The 24,932-nt window shown below is 36.2% G+C and overlaps 1 protein-coding gene across 1 annotated transcript in view; it reads left to right on the top strand.

The window, feature by feature from the left end:
* Positions 1–6,462: 6,462 nt before the first annotated feature.
* plppr5a (phospholipid phosphatase related 5a) overlaps positions 6,463–24,932 on the top strand; it is a 29,774-nt gene continuing 11,304 nt past the window's right edge. The window contains exons 1-4 of the mRNA XM_048164639.1: positions 6,463–7,283; positions 15,521–15,653; positions 17,543–17,793; positions 22,222–22,398. Of these exons, the coding sequence (XP_048020596.1) occupies positions 7,080–7,283; positions 15,521–15,653; positions 17,543–17,793; positions 22,222–22,398 (765 nt within the window). The 5' untranslated portion in view covers positions 6,463–7,079. The remainder of the gene's footprint in view (positions 7,284–15,520; positions 15,654–17,542; positions 17,794–22,221; positions 22,399–24,932) is intronic.

The raw sequence follows: 24,932 nt of genomic DNA, 5'->3' as shown, positions 1-24,932 counted from the left end.
CATTTCCTATAACACTAGATATACCTGTACATCAGAATAAGAATGGCATCTACGCTAATATCTGTCTCTCTGCTTATCCTGAGGTTTGCCGGGTGCTGGATCCAGGCCGTATCCAGATCAGATGGAGAACCTGTGTCTGGACCTGACTACAACGTAGCCCAGGAGACAATGGGCCTACAGATCCAGTTCTGGCTGCATCTATAATTCAGATTTTTAATCCCCGTATCCGCTTACATATATTTATATATAATCTATTTTTAATCTCTATAATAAAAATGTATAATTCAGATTTTGATCTCCATATCATTTACATATATTATATATATCTTCCAAGGGGTTTTTTCCCTCCTAGGACTTTTTTCCCAGTGTTAGCACGCTGGGTTTTTCTCCTAGGGGGTTTTTTCCACCCCTGGGAGTCAGCCGACATTGGCTTAATGTAGCACCATCTTGTATATGTTACATATTACCACGCTTGTTTGTACAGCTTATTTTTAACCACTTCCCTTTTTTCTGTGCTTCTAATATGTAAAGCTGCTTTGAAACAATTACCAATTGTAAAAGCGCTATATAAATAAATTTGACTTGACTTGACTAATAACTGACACAATCCATGATATCATGATATTTTTAGTGATATTTGTGAATTGTCTTTCTAAATGTTTCGTTAGCATGTTGCTAATGTAGTTAAAGTTACCATCATTTCATACTGTATTCACGGAGACAAGACTGTCGTTATTTTCATTTTTAAACACTTGCAGTCTGTATAATTCATAAACACAACTTAATTCTTTAAATCTCTCCAACAGTGTGTAATGTTAGCTTTAGCCACGGAGCATACTATCAAACTCATTCAGAATCAAATGTAAACATCCAAATAAATACCATACTTACGCGATTAGACATGCTGCATGACGAACACTTTGTAAAGATCCATTTTGAGGGTTATATTAGCTGTGTGAACTTTGTTTATGCTGTTTAAGGCAAGCGCGAGCTCCGGGGGCGGGGAGCACGAGAATTTAAAAGGGCTGCAGCCTGAATCGGCGCATATTTAATGATGCCCCAAAATAGGCAGTTAAAAAAATGAATTAAAAAAAATCTATGGGGTATTTTGAGCTGAAACTTCACAGACACATTCAGGGGACACCTTAGACTTATATTACATCTTTTAAAAATACGTTCTACGGCACCTTTAAAGGGTTAGTTCACCCAAAAATGAAAATTTTGTCATTTATTACTCACCCTCATGTCGTTCCACACTCGTAAGACCTTCGTTCATCTTCGAAACACAAATTAAGATATTTTTGATGAAATCCAAGGGTATCTGAACTGCAGGCAGCAACATCATTGCACCTTTTGAGGTCCAGATAGGTAGTAAAAACATCGTTAAAACAGGCAATGTGACTACAGTGGTTCAATCTTAATGTTATTAAGCGAAGAGAATACTTTTTGTGCGCAAAAACAAAACAAAAATAATGACTTTATTCAACAGTTTGAACCATTGTCATATGTAGTTGACATATGTAGGTTTCTACAAAATAAAACCAGAAATTGAGGGTAACGTGGGTATGATGTCACAGACTTATTATTGCAGCTAAGATACCATGAATATAGCAATATTTAAATTAGTCGTGTTATGTTTTTTTATATATTCAAATTTCTTTAGTGTGTAATGTTGCTGTTTAAGCATGAAAAAGGTCTGCAATGTTACAAAGTAATTCCTGCCCAAGACATTTGCAAAAAAAAAGAAAAAGCGAGGCCCGGTTGAGTTACGTTAGTAGTGTGTTAAAACTCACGGTTATGGTTAGGAGCATGACCCAGATAGCATGGTGACATTGATAAAATGTTGAGTTTTGATCCAAACCATCATTTCGGTTGAGTGAAATTTCAATGTTTAAAGTGTGTTGGATCAGCATTGAAATTTTCAAGTCGACAGAACACATGGGTGGAGACAGTGACACTGAACTAACAGTGATTTGTAGTTGATGATCACAAGATCATGCAGGCGTGTATCTCTGCAGAACACTAGTGGGTGTTTCCCAATCAGTGGGGCGTTTTCAAACCACGATCGGCTTTTCAACCGCTTCACCCTATTTGCTCTAACCCATTGGGGGCTTGGTTTAGGGGTGGGCCATGATTTTAGCAAGTCTGTTGAAAAATGGTTGAAAAACATCTAATGTAGTTTGAAATTGGCCACTGATTGGTAAACGCCCATTTTGGTTTTGCATGTGCACCACTCAGTAGTCTAATTGATGCTTTCTCATTAGAAATGAAAACACAGGTGCATCCTATACAGATGTCTTGCGTGTTGAACCATCTGACATACTTACATGACTTCTCTAGCACAGTTTCAAACAATGGTGCATCTACCTTATTATTTCTCTGTTCCTTTGTTTTGCATGCTTGTTATTTGCATTTGACTTGTATTTTTACTGAATGTAATTAGATACATTAAAATGTTATTAAAGTGCTTGAATAAAGCATCCATTTTTCTACATTTTCCTGAATAAAGTTCTAACATCATTTAACAGAGACATGAACATGAGCAAAATTGTCACACTTCACACATAGCCCATGTCTTGCATCCAACAGTGCTTGCAGAGCACATTGCTCCTTTAGTAGGAGTGAAAGCATGAAGATGGACAATTAAACAAAATGAGAAGCATCCTCCTGATAATGCTGACATTGATTATACATTGAGTTGTTGTCGACAGCATAATTACCTGACCTGGGACTTGATGCTATCCTGTGCCTTACCTCCTGCTCCCTGATTACTGCTTAATCAGGTAATCATTCATATTCCTGAATCACTATTAAATTTGAGGAACGTAGCCTGTTTTCACTGAAACACAATCACAAAAACATTTTGTGTTTATTGAGAAAGTGACTGACATGACTATTTTGTTTAAAGAGATTAAGGTCTACATATGGTGAATCTGCAGCTTTAAATGGATAGTTCAGCCTGAAATGAAAATTGTGTCATCATTTACTCAACCTCAAGTTGTTCCAAACCTTTATATGTTTCTTTCTTCTGTTGAACACAAAAGAATATCTTTTAAAGAATGCTGGCGGAATCAGCCGTCAACTGATAAAGAATCATTTGACGGTAGCCATTGACATAGTATTTTTATTTCCTACTATGGAAATCAATGGCTACTGTCAACTGTCTGGTTTATCAGCATTCTTTAAAATATCTTCTCTTGTGTTCAACAATAAATAAACTCATACAGGTTTGGAACAACTTGAGTAAATGACTAAATATGAGTAAATGATGACTGATCACCCTGATCATTTCGGGGTGAACTATCCCTTTAAAAAAAAGTCATTAAAAATTACAATTCAATTCATTACATTTCAGTTATATTTTCAGTGTTTCAACAAAAGTGATTTAGAATCAACATCACATTGTAACATTGATGGACACTGATATTACCAAAGATTATTTTTGTTAATTTCAATATTGATTCAGCGCTAGTGATGTAGAATCAATCATAATGTAAAGCTGATTCAACAATATTACCATTGATTCTTTTCATTCATTTCAATATTGATTCAACATCAGTGATGTAAAATCAATCATAGTGTAATGATGATTCAATAGCATTACCATTGATTTTTTGTTCACCATTGTTTCACCATTAAATGCGGGTGGAAACGTGATATTGAACCAACATCACTTCATAATGTTGACTTAATGATATTATCATTGATTTTTTGTTGAAATCTCAACATTTTTTCAACAGTAACGCTGAATAACATGGGAAAACAGCGTATCATTTAGTGAATAGATAGCCTATCGGCTAAAATTTAGGATTCGATTCTCATTCATCTTGATGGTGTCCGCAAACAGTGATTGACTGTTGCACAACTCTGAAAGAAATTCAAGGACGTCAAGGCTGTAATATGATTGGTTATCAAGGCACATCTAATCCAAGTTGGCCGTTATGCTTTCTCCAATGGTAGAACCACAGACCCTGGTATTTCCCAATAATAGGAGATAATAGGTCCCAATAGGTCCCCTTTAAAAGATTAGTCCACTTTTAAATAAACTTTTCCTGATAATTTACTCACCCCCATGTCATCCAAGATGTTCATGTCTTTCTTTCTTCAATTGAAAAAAAATTAAAGTTTTTGATGAAAGCATTCCAGGATTTTGTTTCCATATAGTGGACTTCAATGGGCACCAAACAGTTGAAGGTCAAAATTAGTTTCACTGCAGCTTCAAATTGTTCTACACGATCCCAGACAAGAAATAATGGTCTTATCTAGAGAAACAATCACTCATTTTCTAAAAAAAGAAATACAATTTTATACATTTTAACCAGAAATGCTTATCTTGAACTAGCTCTCTTCTTCTTCTCTATTAGAATTCCAGCAGTGTAGACACTGCTAAGTGTATTACTGCCCTCCACAGGTCAAAGTTTGAACTAATTGTTATATACTATTGAACTAGCATATTGTATATAAAAATTAGTTCAAAACTTTGACCTGTGGAGGGCAGTAATACACTTTCTAATAGAATTAGGAATTCTAATAGAGAAGAAGAAGAGAGCTAGTTCAAGATGAGCATTTCTGGTTAAAATGTATACATTTTTTTATTTTTATTTTTTTTTAGAACATGAGTGATTGTTTCTCTAGATAAGACTATTATTTCTCATCTGGGATCGTGTAGAACAATTTGAAGCTGCAGTGAAACTAATTTTGACCTTCAACTGTTTGGTGCCCATTGAAGTCCACTATATGGAAAAAAAAATCCTGGAATGTTTTCATCAAAAACTTTAATTTCTTTTCGACTGAAGAAAGAAAGACATGGACAACTTGGATGACATGGGGGTGAGTAAATTATCAGGAAAAGTTTATTTAAAAGTGAACCAATCCTTTAAATGTTGGGGAAAAATGAATGAAACTATGAAACTAAAACTGACAGTAGGTGGCAGCAATGTCTGCAACCGGAATCCCATACTTTCCTACTATATAGTAGGCGAAAAACAGTATGTGACAAGAGATGTATGTCCGAATTCACAGTAGGCCTACTCATAAAACTGTAGGCAAAAAGTACTCGGATGACCTACTGCACTACTTCCAAAAAGATTCTGAAGTGTGCATACGATAGACACTTTACTATCCAATGAAGCCATGGGAGAGGATTTGTGAATGGTGGTGAAGCAACGTAACTGACGCTGGTAGGTCACATGATAATGACAGCATGGCAAATGTAGTACCTGATTACATTCATACTAAGCACAGTCATACTACTTTTTTAGAGGTCATTAAGTAATTACTTAAAATCATGACTTAAAATAAGTACCTACTCAAGAGAGTATGCGATTTCAGATGCAGTCACTGAGGCTTTCAACCCATTTGTCCAAATCGGCTCATTCTATGAATGGGTCATTGAATCATTATCTCACTGGATTCATTCAAAAATGCGGAATGACTTCTGCTGTGACTCTGTTTGAAACAAAGAAAAATCAGTCGACAATAATCGACAATATTGTATCTAAAATGTACGCCACTTAATATTAACATAGCATTTTTTTTTTTTTTTACATTTAATTATTTATTAATTATTCACCATTGGGTATAAAACAGTGATGATCTTAAAGGGATAGTTCACCCAAAAATGAAAATTAGCCCATGATTTACTCACCCTCAAGACATCCTATGACAATCTTCTTTCAGACAAACACAATTGGAGATATATTTAAAAGTATCCTGGCTCTATCAAGCTTTATAATGGTAGTAAACAGGGGCATGTTTTGAAGCCCCAAATAAATGCATCATGGGATAATCTCCATTTTTGTGTGAACTGTCCCTTTAAAAGGAATAAATGAGGGTCTGGATGCTGTGCCGACATGGTAGGCCTGCCTATTTTAAACCCCAAAGGTCTGCCTTATAACTGGACAGGTGACCACCCTATGATTCACCTTTAGTGCTTGGGCCCTGATAACAAGAATACCTTTACTTTATGTAACACTGGCCAGTGGTCAGTTTAAATATAGGCTACAATCTAAACAAAACAAGCAAATCAACCACACAGAGTGGAAAAACAAAATGTCCAAACAGTATAGGATAGAACAGGCTGCTGCAGTGATGAAACAAACTTCGCTGAAAAAACGTAGAAATTATTGTTGACTGATTCCAAAACTTCAGATGAGTGTAGTATAAAACGCAACAGACAAAAAGAAAAACAAATTCGCTATGAAGCAGCAGCATGCGGTAAACAAACTTCAAAGCATCCAGACCAGTAGGTGTCAATACAAAACTCACAACAAGCTCTGGCATTATTGTGAGGAATAAGAGCAGCACAAACAAAACTTTAATAGGCACGTTTCCAATTTACATTTTTATTTAATAGATTCAGTGTTTTTTGTGGTATTTGTTTTTTTTTTTTAAAGTGAAAGTGATACATATTTGTCAAAGTCTAACATTGTACATTCACAAGAGGGCAGCAGCGCTCAGTTCGTCATAAGTCTTCAAAAATACATCGAAGCCTTTACTTTTCTACATTCACAGAATGCAAAATATCGAAGAAAGACAATGTCAGTTAATTGTATTTAATTGATTTATCAACCAAAGGGTTGTAGCATGGTTTACCCAATTTAACTATTTTTTTAATATGTTATTTTAGAATTTCTGTTTAGAGACTTTGCAAATGTAAGGTGCTCTTCGTATTTGACCATATTGTTAATGAAGAGAAACAAGTGATTGACAAGTTATGCTAATCAGTATTAGCAAGACTCCAAGTATGAAATATTTGGGAACATAAAACGATTCGATAATATATAATACCTTGAGATAAAACAGTTCAAGTGCATTTTTTGCAGGCATCCCATCACTTATTAAAGTGAGGCACGCCTACAGCCCGTGCAGCTGCCCAGTCTGCGCGAGCTCTAACCCAATTCATTCTCATAGACTACAACGCACTTTACAGCGCTCTGACCGTCACTGACACAATGCGCTACTATTTCTGGCGGATTTACTAGGAGTGATAATGGAATAAGAGGAAATCATGCCAATGCTATCGTAGGAGACGAAGAACCTTCACTTATTTCCCAGGATCTGTATGACCCTTATCGACAATGCTTTACTTTCAGTTGGTGATCATGGCAGGGACTGTCATGCTGGCATACTACTTTGAGTACACCGATACTTTCAACGTGCACATCCAGGGATTTTTCTGTCATGATAATGCCTATACGAAGCCCTATCTCGGACCAGAGGAGTCCGGCGCGATCCCGCCAGCTATCCTGTACGCGGTGGTCGCAGGGGTTCCTGCACTTGTGGTGAGTGTGTGTTGAAGAAGGAGTTTAGAACGAGCAGTTCTTGGCAAGATCTTTATTTATATAATAGCAATCAGTTTGTGAATTTTAGAGTTAAAATGTCCTGTTGGATAGAGTCTCTTATTACTGAGTCAGCCTGCCTGCAAACTAGTAAGGACAACATATTCATTTAAAGAAAAATAATTATACGCACAGAAGAATGTGGCCTATTATGTAACTGCCTGGATGTACAAATATTTATGAAACCATCAATGTAAGTTCAGAATGAAATGCTTTACACATCAATTATGTATGTTTGATTATGAATATTGCAAATGAATTATCTAGTGTGGTTTCTGATGTATTTTTGCACCTTTCATGGTGGGTCAGTGTATAAAATTTGGGGTCAGTAAGTATTTTAAAAAGAAATGAATATTTTTATTCATCAAGGATGCATTAAATTGTTATAATTTATAATGACAATACATGCCTATAATTTTACAAAATACATATTTCAAATAAATGCTGTTCTATTAATCAGAGAATCCTGAAAATAAAAATGTATCACAGTTTCCACAAAAATATTAAGCAACTGATTTCAACAAGAAATATTTTTGGAGCATCAAATCAGCATATTAGAATGATTTCTGAAGGATCATGTGACACTGAAGACTGGAGTTATGGCTGCAAAACAATTCTACATTGCCATCACAGAAATAAATGACATTTTAAAATATATTTAAATATAAATTAAATAATTATAATTATAGGGATAGAGATACCTATAATTAAAGGGATAGTTCACCCAAAATTATGAAAATTATGTCATCATTTAGTCACCCGTAAGTAGTTCCATACCTGTATGAATTTCTTTGTTCTGCTGAACACAAAAGAATATATTCGGAAGAATGTCAGTAACCAAACAGACCCCCCCCCCCCACCCCAATGACTACCATAGTAATAATTTTTTCCTACTATGGTAGTAAATGGGGGGCAAGATCTGTTTGGTTACTGACATTCTTCCGAATATATTCTTTTGTGTTCAGCAGAACAAAGGTTTGGAACTACATCAGAGTGATTAAATGATGACAGAATTTTCATATTTGGGTGAACTATCCCTTTAAATTAACATGGCATAGTTTAGAGAAGTTGGTCTTTTAAGAATGAGACATTTTCTATCATTAAATCTTTGATGGTTAATTGAGCCTTAATTTGACTTTTAAATCTAACTTTTTTCCTAAACAAAGTTTGTTACACTGTTGAGATCTCTTCAGAAACTCTAGAGGTGACACAAGATTATTCTGTCTGAGAAGGAGACTTAAGACAAAGTGTTCATTTCATCTTATTGTTGTGTTGGAGAAACAACTGAAATATTAGCAGAGCAATTCCAAGAGGGTCCTCACACCATCGGTGCTCAGGCCTAATAAAAAGATATCAGTAAGTTGAAAAGCCTGCATCTGCAGGGTTGACATTGCTTAATGTTTGCCACACTGAATGTTGGAATCTGTCTTTGAGAGTCATTTTTTTGGCTCCAGACTCTAGCTCTGTGTGCCTACAGTATATTAAAAGAGAATTTATGATGAGCAAGATATTGGCAGCTCCGAGGATCAATTAAAGAGCACCAGGATCACTACAGAGCCTCCCTGCTTTCATCTCTCATAAGAATTCCAATGGATTTGCTCAATCGATCTAAGAACACTCTGCATGGCCTTATATTAAGGCTACGCAAATTCACCCCCAAATGACTATTATTATCAACCATTTGCTAAAAGCATCACTTTTGAGCCAAGTGTGGAGTGAAAACCTCGATCTGGTCTCAGGCGTGCTCTGAGGTGGACAGTAAAGGTCAGCTATCAACCCTGCAGGTTCTAAAAGTGCAAGGCTTATACAGTGTTAGTCCCAAATATTGCTGGCATGCTGAACTTAGCTATTCTGACAAGACAACTGATAAGTTTACAGTATCTGAGACTTTTATGCAGCAGTACTTATCCTCATGTTGTTTCAAACTGTGTGACTTTTTCTTCTGTGGAATACAAATGGAGAAATTTTGAAGAAACTGTAAGTCATTTAGCCATGAAATTATAATTAATGCTGATTGGAGCTTTTAAGTTGCAAAATCACTATAAAAGTATCATAAAAGTAGTCAATTACTCTTTCTGAATTTATGTGTGCATTGAAGTTGCTACAATCTTCCCGTCCAGTGAGCTGTTATAATTCGGAGATAAAAAGTTTAAATTATGACATACTAATCATAATTATGAGATAAGTTGTGATTATGACATAAAAATTCAAATGGGACTTCATAGATTTCGTTTTGTTCATCACATAAAGCTATCATATAACTTCTTTTTTATAATACATTTATGGTGCGCATTTGAAGCTTGAAAGCTGAAAGTTAATGTAATTGGATGGAAAAAATCACCAGTATATTCTTCAAAAAAAAAGAAAAAAAAAAAAAAAGAAAAAAGTTTGATAAAAGAAAAAATGTCATGAATTTGGAACGAAATGAGGATGATTGATTGATGACAATTTTTGGTAACACTTTATTTTAGTGCCGTAGTTACATTGTAATTACTCAAATAAGTACTGAGTACTATTAATTACATGTACTATAGAGTTACAGAATTTTGGCCTAAGTCAAGTTTGAACTCAGCTCTGTATTTGGAGGCGCACAAACATACAGTTGCTTGCTGTGGCACTTGTGATACAGCGTGTGTATACCGACTGGTGGTGTCTCGGGCGTCATCAAAACTGCCATTTAAAACTGGGACGGTACAAAGGCACTCTGAAAAATGATGGTGGCTTTAGCGAGTCAGCATATATAAGCGCTCTGAAACCAAACAACCAAACATCTCTTGTATTAGTGGTTTTGCTTCAGAGCGCTTATACTGTACGTATATGCTGCTAAAGCCGCCATCATTTTTCAGTATGCTTTTACTTTTGTACCTTCCCAGTTTTAAATGGCAAAAACCTGCCAGAAAGAGGGTTTTAACTGTTATTATAGGGTTCGACTCACACTACTTTCCCCAATTTCAATATGACCAACCACAAATAATTGAAACTTAATTTGAACACTTTCCAAAGCTTGAACTGCCCTTGAGGCTTTTACTTGGTCTGAACCAGAGTATAATTCCCCTTCTCCCACTGCCTCTGGGGAACGAGCAACTTTGAGAAATGCATTATAATTGTGACCTAAAGCATGCAAAGATGCAAACTATATATTAGGATGGATTATAAAGTAGGATGAATTGCTTCAAAATAATTGCACCCACATTTTTTGATGCAATGGAAGCTCAAATATGAAGATGATCTTAAATATAGGCAACATTTTCATGTGTGCAGATTCATTTATACCGCGAAAAATATAATATCTAGAAAATGTTTACTTTCTGTTAGGTTTTTTAGAATAGGTTTTTAGAATAATCATTTGTGATGGTCATACTTATTTAATATTATTCATTTTCATATATTTTTTATATCATTTTTTTAATACTATTTTTCTCAGAACTTTTTAGAGGATTCGCTAACAATTCTAGCCCTTTGGAGGTCCCTGAACCCTGAAAAGTCCTGCCTTAAAGTCTGGTCACCGTTACCATTTTTTACAAAATTTTCCTTGGCGAAATTCATTCGTTTTAATAGGAATCCACACAATCGTGATTTCCACCTGAAGGCGAAAATTTTGCAATGGGTTCAAGATGCTCACTTGAATTGACCAACAGAATGCTTTGTTTAAAGGTGACTTCTGTGTGACTTCACACATCACTACACTATTGACAATAGGCCTTTTTTTGTCAAAATTTCACTAATGTAATGTGACTGCACCTTTAGACAACCCTTTCAGGTAGGCTCAGAGTTTTCTAGTGCACACACAATTTTGGGAAAGCACTCTGATTTCTGCATTACTTAAACAGTAAATCTTCTCATCTCAACACAGTTGTGTTTTAGTTGAAACTTACATTTTTTAAAAGTCATTGAACACCCAATAAAAGAAGATATTGTCTTTATATAGTCCATGTGTAGTTGGAGGCAGAAGGCAGATTCACAGAATTCTACCTTTGGGCTGCATTTCAGATTCTTCATATTAAATATGAATATGAAAACAAATAAAAAATAAATTAAAGAATTCTTGGTCAACCCATATGACAGTTAGAGGAACCGTCTCACTCATCAGGCTTGGCTGTGTGACATTTATGGGCCAGGATGCCATGACGTCTATTAGAAGTGAACAGCGAGTCATGCCAATCTGCATTCACTGTCTTGAATTGCATTTGTTTAAGAAATATGAATTTTGACTTTTGTAGAAGCCATGAAAGGATTTGTCGTCCCTTGTTCATTGACAGATCAGACCTTATTAATTATGAAAACGTGTACATTCATAAATCTCAGAATTTGCCATCGTATTTTCTGTTGACGATCTAAAGGAATATGTCATGAAAGTGAAGTAAACAAAAATAACAAGTATGTCATTCTCTAATATCCGTCTCAAAGAAAGACTCGCGCCACGCATAATTTATATGAAGCCTCTAACTTTTGAATTCAAAGTTTCTACATTTAATAAATGCAATTTGTCTTTCTGTACATACCTCAGATGTAATCAATAAATTGTAGAGATTCATACGGCAGTACTAACAAGTGATGTCAAAGTGATATATCCTCAGTCTCTTGGCGTAGAGTTCCCACTTCAAAAGATTGCTCAGCCTTGCTAATATAGAGATATTACTGTCGTTGTAACCTGGAGTTTGCTGCACCGTTGAGTTTAGCACAAGAGTTCACAAGTTCACCTGTCACTTCCTGTGATTTTTCACATTGGTAAAAGTACTGGAATAAGGGTGCCAGGCTCTGCAGTTAAACTCTTCACATGCTGTGAACTCGTTAGTAGTGACGTGAAACAAAGTTGCAAATGTGTAACCTGTCTAGTATTTTTTTGCGTGACCTGTGCATTGACAACAACACAATGCAACCTTGTTTCTGCAACGAAGTCTGACGTGTTTACATTTTACTTGGCATAAGAAAGTGACATATAGGCAGAAAAGTTTGAAGTTGCAAAATCCAATCAGAGTGGTCAGACTGAAACAGATTTCCAGGAAGGAGATTTGAATTGGATTTCAAACCACATATGAATGTAGCTTGAAACGGATTTGTAAAAATCATATTTAAAATTAAAATTCATATTTAATTTTTTTTTTTTTGCTGTTCAAACTTGCTATAAATGATCGGATTCCAATTGGATATGTACAAAAATCAGATTTGCACTGACAGTCTGAAGAAGCCTTAAGACCTGAGGCACCACTAGGTTCAGCTAGTTTCACCTTCCTTTGGGCGCAATCTCAGAAAAAAAAAAAATGTGTTAAAATTTGACCTTTAGTAGGGGTACAACAGCTTGTGACAGTTCCCTCAAAGAGACGTCTTTTCCTTATTTACTCCTAAAAGGTGTCTCTTCTCTGATGACTGGTGCAAAGATGGGGCAACGTGTCACTCAAATGAGATCACAGCAATAGCAAAACACAACCATCCAATGAACCAATCAATTCCTGATGGACAAAATCAAGTCCTGTTCATTTTTTGTTTTGTTTTTTGTTTGAGAAGCCATTTTACTCTGATATATGTCACAATAGGGAAGAGAAGACTATCGCAGCTTCTGTTTCATGATGACTTTAAAGTGACATGACATACAAATATTGACAATTACAAGTTTGGCAAGTTACAAAATTGGCTTGAAAGACTTTGTGTACCACAAGTGGTAACTAAATACATTTTTGTAATACAGAGATATGTTAAAAGTGCATTTTTGTTCATATTCATGGTGTCTCAAAATAGCACATTTGAGTACACTTAGATGTTCTTAAGATTATCTTAAAGGGTTAGTTCACCCTAAAATGAAAATGATGTCATTTATTACTCACCCTCATGTTGTTCCACACCCGTAAGACCTTCGTTAATCTTCAGAACACAAATTAAGATATTTTTGATAAAATCCGATGGCTCAGTAAGGCCTGCATCGCCAGCAATAACACTCCCTTTTTCAATGCCCAGAAAGCTACTAAAAAAATATTTAAAACAGTTCATGTGACTACAGTGGTTTAACCTTAATATTATAAAGTGACGAGAATACTTTTTGTGCGGCAAAAATAACAAAATAGCGACTTTATTCAACAATATCTAGTGATGGGCGATTTCAAAACACTGCTTCATGAAGCGTCAAAGCTTTATGAATCTTTTGTTTCGGTTCGAAGCGCGTATCAGACTGCCAAAGTCACGTAAACTATTGCAGTTTCAAAACACTTATGACGTAACGAAGCCTCGTTTACTGAAATCATGTGATTTTGGCGCTCTGAACCACTGATTCGAAACAAATGATTCATAAAGCTTCAAAGCTTCATGAAGCATTTTTTTAAAATCGCCCATCACTAGATATTGTGGAATAAAGTCGCTATTTTGTTATTTTTGGTGCACAAAAAGTATTCTCATCATTTTATACTATTAAAGAGTTAGTTCACCCAAAAATGAAAATTCTGTCATTTATTACTCACCCTCATGCCGTTCCACACCCGTAGACCTTCGTTAATCTTCGGAATGCAAATTAAGATATTTTAGTTGAAATCCGATGGCTCTGTGAGGCCTGCATAGCCAGCAATGACATTTTCTCTCTCAAGATCCATAAAGGTACTAAAACATATTTAAATCAGTTCATGTGAGTACAGTGGTTCAATATTAATGTTATAAAGCGACGAGAATATTTTTGGTGCGCCAAAAAAACAAAATAACAACTTATATAGTGATGGCCGATTTCAAAACACTGCTTCAGGAAGCTTCGGAGCATAATGAATCAGCGTGTCGAATCATGATTCAGAGCGCCAAAGTCACGTGATTTAAGCAGTTTGGCGGTTTGTCACGCGATCCTAATCATGATTTGATACACTGATTCATAACGCTCCGAAGTTTCCTGAAGCAGTGTTTTGAAATCGGCCATCACTATATAAGCCATTATTTAGTTTTTTTGGCCATTTTCCTCACATGAACTGATTTAAATATGCTTTTAGTACATTAATGGATCTTGAGAGAGGAAATGTTATTGCTGGCTATATGGAGGCCTCTCTGAGCCATTGGATTTCAAAAAAAATATCTTAATTTGCGTTCCGAAGATTAACGAAGGTCTTACGCGTATGGAACGGCATGAGGGTGAGTGATAAATGACATTATTTTCATTTTTGGGTGAACTAACCCTTTAAGGTTGAACCACTGTAGTCACATGAACTGTTTTAAATATGTTTTTATTAGCTTTCTGGGCATTGAAAAAGGGAGTGTTATTGCTGGCAATGACAGGCCTTACTGAGCCATCAGATTTGATCAAAAATATCTTAATTTGTGTTCTGAAGATGAACGAAGGTCTTACGGGTTTGGAACTACATGAGGGTGAGTAATTAATTACATAATTTTCATTTTTGTTTGAATTAATCTTTTAAGAAGTACTAAAGAAGAATTTGTAGTATATTAAGTACAAAATTAGTGTGTGAAAATAGAGCACTTTAAGTACATTATGGAAGTGTACTTTCTTTCCACCTAGGCGACTCAGGACTCATTAGGTTAGAGGCAAAATTATTATAATTTGAGACAAAATCATATGTGAAAATCACAAACCATAGAGTTCAATGCATTGGTCTTTGAAGAAAGCCATGCAAAAGATCCTGGGTTTCCCATAAATTGGACTGAAGCCCTTTTGCGTTAGCAACCTGACTCCTAACATTTCATAATTTTTCCCAAGACTGTCAAAATATATGCCAACTAAAATAAAGATTTAGATTAATGCCTTATATGACAGACATTCATCAACAACAATGCAAGTTGTCACAAAACCCCCTATAGCCTTATACAGCTTTTTCCTTCAAACTTATCCAGCACTAATTGTGAGTGTTTTTTCTTTTTCTTCTTTCCATACTTCCTTTGACCCTGGTGTTCCCTGCCAGTTTGGCAAAATCAAGTTCAAGACCTTGCTGAGAACTGGCGTCTGGCCAGCAGGAAATCAGACCTCTAATCATTTCTATTGTGTTCATGAATTGGTCTTTATGCGTCTTCCAGTGTTACAAATAGCCGAAATACAGCCTGTTTTCTTGATTTTGCCTTCAAGCTGAGAATTCGATTTTAGCTTCATTTACATCTTAGATCTAAGTAAAGATCAAGGAAAAAGCAAAAAAGAGAGAGAGAGAGTCTACAAACAAAATGTGCCATTAAAAGCCTTGTTTGATTTTTGGTTTTGTCTGCAGATTACAGTGACAGAATCCGTGCTCTTCTTGCTGCAGTATGTCTCTGAGGATCTAGACAACCGAGAGAAGATCATTGTGATGGGCGACTGTTGTTACCTCAACCCTCTGGTCCGAAGGACATTTCGCTTTCTTGGTATGTCTTCACAAGCTGGAGCGGCACTAATTAGGACAAATGTAGATTGAGACTTTTTCTTTTCCTCGTGCATTTGTGCCTACAGCAAAAGAAAAGGCAAATCGAGATGTCAGGCACACATACAGTACTTGCAAGTTTCTCGTGCGGGGCAGACGCTCATGGTACATGACAAAGCATTCTCTTAAATTATTTATAAAATTTCTTCTGCAAGAGGAGTTGAAGGGGAAAACTATGGGATGTTCCTTGCCTTGAAATCACACCAGACTAGATATTATCTCCCATAACTCCAGCAAACATTGAAAGGGAAGCATACCCTCCCCCACAATATATTTAATTTAGTGTCTTCATTTTATTCATGTAATCTTTAAAAATTAAGCAAGTATATTTTACATTTATGTCCCCACTTATATATCTATATGCCCCCCAGAGAAAACGCCTGTGCTTCTGGATCATGTTTAGATATGGCTTCTTTTTTGACCTATAGAGTTTTAGCCGGCAACGGCGAATGGCACGGTGGATTGTGTTCACCGACAATGTTTTCTGGAAGTATTCCTGAGCCCATGTTGTGATTTCCATTACAGTAGCATTCCTGTATGTGATGCAGTGCCGTCTAAGGGCCCGAAGATCACGGGCGTCCAGTATGGTTTTATATAAGAAATATAGAGCAGTTGCATAGTTTCTGCATTGTTCCAGTACAGTAAATTTACAGGCTTGTCTGTTGCTCCTCTCACTTCTCATCTAAGTGTGCAATCATGTGGTTTTAAGAACCATATGATTACGCTTGGATTCTGTTGTAAGAACGTCTCAGCTGAAATTCAGTGCTGTGCCACTTTAGGTTTCTGGTTAAAAATGGAGTCCTCTGGAGCATAATGAATAAGCACGTTAATGTGGGGGCAGACGGAGGAGCTGTGAGTAAACTGACAGCAGTAGCACTCATTGTAAACTAGTTTCAGTGTGCTGCTTCTCCAAGCTTCGCTCATAGACAACATTCAATGTGACAAACCTGCCCACGCTTATATTAAGATTTGAGTCCCGTGCCTCTGCATTCATGCCCAATATTCTGGTTTGTAAAAAAGCTGTAGACTCACTCAGCGCTGAATGGGCTGTCATTTTCCATGATGTGATTACAGTTTGGCATCATTGAGCTTTTCAGGATTTGTTTAGTAGGCATTACAGGCAAACAACAGAAGTCATTGTCATTGCTTTTGTGAGGTATTTATATTGGGGCTGTCTATTTAACATGTTCGTTTAGTGTGATTAATAATGTGTAATTAATCATCCTCCTGACCCGTATTCACACTTCTGTTTGAAATTTTGTGGTCAGAATTTTTTTATTTATTTATTTTTTTAAAGAAATTAATACTTTTATTCAGAAAGGATGCATTAAAATGATTAAAAGTGACAGTGAAGACATTTATAGTGTTATAAAATATTTCTATTTCAAATAAATGCTGGTTTTTTTACCTTTCTATTCATCAGAGAATCCTGAAAAAAATGTATCACACAAATATTATCATTAATAATATCGTTTCCATAAAAATATTAAGCAGTTTTCAACATTGATAAATGTTTCTTGAGCAGCAAATCAGCATATTAGAATGATTTATGAAGGATCATGTGACACTGTATACTGCAGTAATGATGCTAAAAATTCAGCTTTGCCATTACAGGAATAAAATACAAAACAGGTATTTCAAACATAAATAATATTTTACTTTTTATTTTATATTTGATCAAATGAATGCAGCCTTGGTGAGCATTCAAGACTTCTTTCAAAAACATTATAAAATCTTATCAACCCCAAACTTTCGAACGGTAGTGTAAATTCCTTACGTAAGACTGAAATCCTTGATTTGCCTCTGGATAAAACAGTCTTTGTATTCCTCCAGGTGTGTACGCTTTTGGCCTCTTTGCCACAGACATCTTTGTAAATGCCGGGCAGGTGGTAACGGGAAATCTGTCTCCATACTTCTTGACGGTGTGCAAACCCAACTACACAGCGCTGGGGTGCCAACAGGTGGTGCGCTTCATCAACCAACAAGAAGCCTGCACAGGCAATGAGGATGATGTCTTGCGTGCTCGCAAATCCTTTCCATCCAAAGAGGCAGCCATCAGTGTTTATGCAGCTCTTTATGTTGCTGTGAGTAAACCCTATGTACATATACAGTACACAATAGAAAGGGATGGGTTAGTAAAGTTAATAAACTGGTCAGTATTTGTTTGTGTCAGAATGACAAATATGTATACAGTATGGTTTTCTACAGCTAAACAAGTTAAAATTTTATTTGGAATCAGTTTCATTCTGTTTGTGGAAGCTTCATGCATGTTGTTTCACATGTGAATAATCTGTTTATATAGAAGTTAACTCAGCAAAAAATGATAAGTGGAGCTTAGGGAAAAGTAAAATTCTTGTCAGAACATAAAAGGATTTTGCTCTAACACTTCTGATGAGAGAAAATTTTTATCCATACTATGGTATTGATCCAGGCATAAATTGGGTTTCATTACATGTTTTTTTAAAAAAATGGTACCCCTTTTTAAAAAGCATAAAAAGCCATTTTCCATTTATTCTTGAAGTCTAAAAGCTACAGAGCCTGCCTCAGCTTTTGGCAACAGAAAATTGATTTTCATTTTCCATCAGTTCTCTGAAGGTTTTTAAGTTACTTTGCCTTGTTATCTTTTGATCATGTTAACATCTGGAGAGATTTTATGCATTCTCAGGGCTTTCTAGAAATGCATCTGCATCGCAGTTAGATTAATAAGATGTTAAGCATTGTCACAAGTTAGTGTACAAATCAAATGTCACATTTTTGTGCTTTGCCAGAAATATCTTTAAAGTCCCCCTGAAACCAAAATTAATTAATATGTTAGCCTTAAGGTTATGAATAAGTTGGTGTGTTCCAAAACAATGAAAAAAAATGTATTTAGGCGATATAAGCATTCAAAACTTAGTCTCTCACTTCCGCTAAAGTGGATCACAGATTTTCATGACATCACCGCGCACTTCAGCTTCTCATCAAATTTTCTGTCCAATCAAATGCTCTCTAGAATCTGAAGTCCCACCCTCCTACACTATAATCAGACCCTGAAGCTGTGGCTGAAATTGGTCATTTGTTGAAGAGCGTTTTTGCGTTAGTGTCACGTGAACCGCCGCAGCGCGAGCACAGTCTGCTCTGGTCCAGAGACACGAGAGCATAGAGCTGATCATAAGTGCGAGTCGGCGCAGACCACAAAACGTATCGGATCCATTTGAAATCTGCACAGAATGCATTATTTTGAAGCAATATACAGGAGATTGGCTATTTTAAAAAGGAGCGGGGCTGTTTGAATAATCCCGCTCTGTCTTCCTGTTTCAGTTGAAATTGCGTCAACACATTAAATAATGCTGCACGTTCCAAGACACTTCAGTGGGCCTTTAAGACACAAAAATAAATAAATAAAAAAGACTGATGATGGTGAATATTTTACCTAGCAGCCTTCAAACCTTAATCATACTAATCAAATTAATTACTCTGCATGAACTCCAGTCATTAAATAAATCAGAAATGGTTTACATTCCAAGTCGGCACGTTTAAATGCTAACAGCGTCAAGGCAGATGGTAAGAAGCCCAAATTGGCCTTCTAGGAGATTCATTTATTGGTTCCTATGACAATAATAAAATGAATCACTTCCCTATAGACAGAAAAACTTTCATCTGTCATATCCAAATGGCATTGTGTCATAGAGTTAGAAGAGAAGAGGAAAATCAATAGATCTGCCATGCCTAAGGGCTGCTTTATTACTTAATCACCTTGTTTTGCCTGTGATGGAATCTTAAAATGGCACTATCTAAATTCTGCCACTATTTACTTGCTCATTCTCATTCCATTTGCTGTTATCTTTGTCCAGTGTAGCACAAAAGTACAAATTCATGAGCTTTAAAATACACCATAACACTGACAAAGTTTGCATCTATTTTGCTTTAATATTTGACACCAAAATGACACATTCTATGAAACAAATCTTCAAAATGTCTACTTTTGTGTTCCACTGAAAAAATTTCAGCATGAGATTTTAGAATGAGATGAAGGTAAGTATATAATGACAGAACCCGATTCCAAAAAAGTTGGAACACTGTACAAATTGTGAATAAAAACAGAATGCAATGATGTGGAAGTTTCAAATTTCAATATTTTATTCAGAATACAACTTAGATGACATATCAAATGTTTAAACTGAGAAAATGTATCATTTTAAGGGAAAAATAAGTTGATTTTAAATTTCATGGCATCAACAAATCTCAAAAAAGTTGGGGCAAGGCCATGTTTACCACTGTGTGGCATCCTCTCTTCTTTTTATAACAGACTGCAAATGTCTGGGGACTGAGTAGACAAGTTGCTCAAGTTTAGGAATAGGAATGTTGTCCCATTCTTGTCTAATACAGGCTTCTAGTTGCTCAACTGTCTTAGGTCTTCTTTGTCGCATCTTCCTCTTTATGATGCGCCAAATGTTTTCTATGGGTGAAAGATCTGGACTGCAGGCTGGCCATTTCAGTACACGGATCCTTCTTCTATGCAGCCATGATGTTGTAATTGATGCAGTATGTGGTCTGGCATTGTCATGTTGGAAAGTGCAAAGTCTTCCTTGAAAGAGACGATGTCTGGATGGGAGCATATGTTGTTCTAGAACTTGGATATACCTTTCAGCATTGATGGTGCCTTTCCAGATGTGTAAGCTGCCCATGCCACACGCACTCATGCAACCCCATCAGAGATGCAAGCGTCTGAACTGAGCGCTGATAACAACTTGGGTTGTCCTTGTCCTCTTTAGTCCGGATGGCGTCCCAGTTTTCCAAAAAGAACTTCAAATTTTGATTGGTCTGACCACAGAACAGTTTTCCACTTTGCCACAGTCCATTTTAAATGAGCCTTGGCCCAGAGAAAACGCCTGTGCTTCTGGATCATGTTTAGATATGGCTTCTGTTTTCCTTGGTCAAAAAAAAGAATGTTTCTGGAATGTTTTCTGGAAGTATTCCTGAGCCCATGTTGTGATTTCTATTACAGTAGCATTCCTGTATGTGATGCAGTGCCGTCTAAGGGCCCGAAGATCACGGGCATCCAGTATGGTTTTCCGGCCTTGACCCTTACGCACAGAGATTGTTCCAGATTCTCTGATTCTTTGGATGATATTATGCACTGTAGATGATGATAACTTCGAACTCTTTGCAATTTTTCTCTGAGAAACTCCTTTCTGATATTGCTCCAGCATTGGGGGAATTGGTGATCCTCTGCCCATCTTGACTTCTGAGAGACACTGCCACTCTGAGAGGCTCTTTTTATACCCAATCATGTTGCCAATTGACCTAATAAGTTGCAAATTGGTCCTCCAGCTGTTCCTTATATGTACATTTAACTTTTCCGGCCTCTTATTGCTACCTGTCCCAACTTTTTTGGAATGTGTAGCTCTCATGAAATCCAAAATGATTTCAAAATGTCTCACTTTCAACATTTGATATGTTATCTATATTCTATTGTGAATAAAATATAAGTTTATGAGATTTGTAAATTATTGCATTCCTTTTTTATTCACAATTTGTACAGAGTCCCAACTTTTTTGGAATCGGGTTTGTAGTACCATTTTGGTTATCATACAACATTTTTTTTTTTTAATATAGGGCCTATCAATATCGGTGGATATTGGATATTTAATTGTCTGATATTGACCGATACTGATGAATAATCAAAAAAAAATCTGTAATATCGTATAATAACCAACTTTTTTAGATTTAGATTGTCTAACACTCAGATGAAGTTAATATTGAAAAACACAAATCATTTGTAATCTTTAGCTAATCTAAATGTCAAACTGTATTGTTTTAACCATTTGCAGCATTTTTTTGCATGTTGTATTTTAAATCTATTTAGACAAAATAGTATAGAATTCTAATATCGCCCATTTATCTGTAAATGGTCAAAACATGGAAATAATTATCGGTTTATCGTATTGGCCAGAATTTTAATACGTGAGCTTCCACAGGAACAGTTAAATGGAAGTTTGGTAGAATAACGTCTGTCTGAATGCCGCTGGTGCTCCCTGCTCAAAACATTAAATTGTACTTTATCAAACCAGTGAGATGAATACAAGAACACCCCCCACCCTACCTTTGTCCACCTTTTCTTTTTTTTTCCTAGGGCTTGATTCTGGACTAAAGCTATGCAGGTTTTCTTAAATACCAGACTAGCCTTCAAATGCCACCCTTCCAGTCAATGCCAATGTCTTGGATAAGTGAATCAATGTAGCTGAACCATGCAAATGTATTAAATTTGAAGAGCACCTGCATGTCAGCAGCATCAGACACATTCAAATGTTTGCGTATCAGAGTAATTAGTGTATCACTGATCAAAGTAATTGGTGCATGTTAGAGTGCAGTTGGTTATTGAGAAAGCCACTGTTTAAACAGTTAAAATGAAACCTGTGTGTATTCAGACAAACATATCCACACGTGAGCAGGGAATGAATGAACTATGAAAAGCGTTTACACAGTAGTTAGAATGAAGATGTATTACAGAGTGCTCTGTTCTTCCTTAGATGTACATCACATGCTCGGTGAAGGCCAAAGGGACACGGCTGGCCAAGCCGGTGCTCTCTCTGGGGCTTATGTGTCTGGCCTTCCTAACTGGGATTAATCGAGTGGTCGAGTACCGAAACCACTGGTCTGATGTCATTGCTGGCTTCATCATCGGTGGAGCCATCGCCGTCTTTATGGTGAGGTCACATTTGAGAACATACACTGATACAAATTCAATTCATTTTTAAATGCAAATGTATATATATAGTTGATCTTCATGAATATTTACATACACAAGTACTGAGTGTTTCTAATGAACTGTTTGTTCTTATTTGTGAATACCTTTTATTAATATTATGTTTAGTTATAGTAATTTTTAATATAGGGCCTATCAATATCGGTGGATATTGAATATTTAATTGTCCGTTATTGACCGATACTGATGAATAAAAAAAAATCTGTAATATCGTATAATAACCAGCTTTTTTAGATTTAGATTGTCTAATACTCACATGAAGTTAATACATGCAACATGCAAATTATGTTATCTAAAGGTTACATTACAAAATACACAAATCTAAGTGCTTATGAAGTCACAGAAGATGTGACACAATAGAATAAAAACTGTTTCAAATAATGTGTTGGGGAACAGCAAAAGTTTCATTGCAACTCCTTTTTAATCTGGTCTTATGTTACTGTATGTACTGTAATCAGGCAGACATTTCTAAGCTGGAAAAGTAGGCATCAAAAAGTCTGAAGACACCTGATTTAGACAAATTATAAATAACAATCTTTATTATCCTGAATATTTTAGTAGTCTTTTAACAGAAATGCAAGCTTCTGTTCAAATTCCAGTTTAAATGCCTCAGACTTTTATTGATATTGCCTTACTGAGCACAAATTTTTACAGTACACATCAAATCTTTACATACAGTTTGGAGGGATCTGTGGCACTAAGTTGCCTTCAAGCTATCTGAAATGTAAAGAAGTCAAAAAACAGCAAACTACTGATCTTATGCAGACTTTTGCCCATCACACACACTGCATATGCCTACATACTAAGAGAAAATATTTCTGTTATATTTCTCAGTAAAAGCAAGAAATACATAAACTATATGTGCATTATTTATATGAAATAAATTGGTAATTCATAAAGTAAAGTTACACTCAAGAAGAAATGTGACATATGGATAGGTAATTAGGTCAGGCCACAGGATAGGGCACATGTGTGGCTTCCTCTTCAACAAAACACAACAGTTTGTACTGTGCTGGGCACACTGTTGTTTGAAGAGTGCACAGTGAAGATGAGAAACTCATTGTGAGCTTTAGAGGAAGGTCACACATGAGCTCATGCGTGCTTGCCTCACATTAGGCATAACAGCATTGTGAGTGAGTTTGTGGAAGCGTGAATGTTTTATTTTTTGTGGTGCTTTAGTCATACTGTATGAGATATGCACTGACCTATTTCTGCTGTTAGGGTGGGTTGGGGGAGGGGGTGAAGGGAGGAAGGTGAATAAAGACATCAAACTCGTGGTCAGATCAAATCTCTTAAACGTCACATCATCAGAAAGGAGGCAGTAGTGGGGAACAACAGCTTGTGCTCAAGTAAATGCATTGTAGTATGCTTTCTAATGTCTGTTATCCTTCCCTAGCAGTTTGTTTTGTAATGGAGTTCAGCTCAGGGCTCAATAATGTTTTTTTTTTCTTTTTTCCTGTTGACATTGTCACGACAGGAGAGTAGTTCAGATTTTTACCTTTTATTTGTGTCAGTATAATAAAATATTTAAGCAGTGCCATACACACAAGAGGGCTGTTTTGTTCTGAATATTACCAGGAGTAAGCCAAAGCAGAACGTCTCTAGGTAATACACAGTAGTGGTGTTTGATTCCTGAATTAATTAGTGTTCCAGAGTTCCAGAGTGAATTATTTCATGATTCACATATAAATATAGTCACTTGTTTCAGTTCTGAATGAATTAGTGTTTTGAATTAATTGATTGAGTACATTATTCAATGACTCACCCATAAAGACAGTCACTTGTTTAATTCCTCACTGAATCTGAGTTTGGTGTGGGGGTGTGTTGTGCCGACAGGGTCCCCCGCAGCTTGTCTGGGACCAAACCCCCCAGATGCAGCAAGTTATATGTTTTCATGAATTTCAGTTACATGAATACGTTTTTTGAATAAAATAATTCAGTGAATCAGCTGAACAAGTTCTTAAGCTTGAATGGATACTTTGACAACTTTCAATCTGGTTTCTGACCGCATCACAGCACAGAGACAGCACTCATAAAGATAATAAATGATATTCGCCTTAACACAGATTCAGGTAAATTATCAGTGCTGGTTCTACTTGACCTCAGTGCTGCGTTTGACACTGTCGATCACAACATTCTTCTTGACAGGCTGGAAAACTGGGTTGGGCTTTCTGGGATGGTCCTTAAATGGTTCAGGTCATACTAAGAAGGTAGAGGTTATTATGTGAGTATCGGTGACCATAAGTCTGAGTGGACATCCATGACATGCGGAGTCCCTCAAGGTTCAATTCTTGCACCCCTCCTGTTCAACCTATATATGCTGCCACTGAGCCAAATAATGAAAAAGAACCAAATTGCATATCACAGCTATGCAGATGACACCCAGACTTACCTAGTCCTATCACCTAACGACTACAGCCCCATTGACTCCCTGTGCCAATGCATTGATGAAATTAAAAATTGGATGTGTCTAAA

Source organism: Megalobrama amblycephala, linkage group LG17 (assembly GCF_018812025.1).
Source record: "Megalobrama amblycephala isolate DHTTF-2021 linkage group LG17, ASM1881202v1, whole genome shotgun sequence".
NCBI classification, from domain to species: Eukaryota; Metazoa; Chordata; class Actinopteri; order Cypriniformes; family Xenocyprididae; genus Megalobrama; species Megalobrama amblycephala.
The sequence above is the reverse complement of the archived record's forward strand: the minus strand, read 5'-3'. Positions and strand labels throughout refer to the sequence as shown.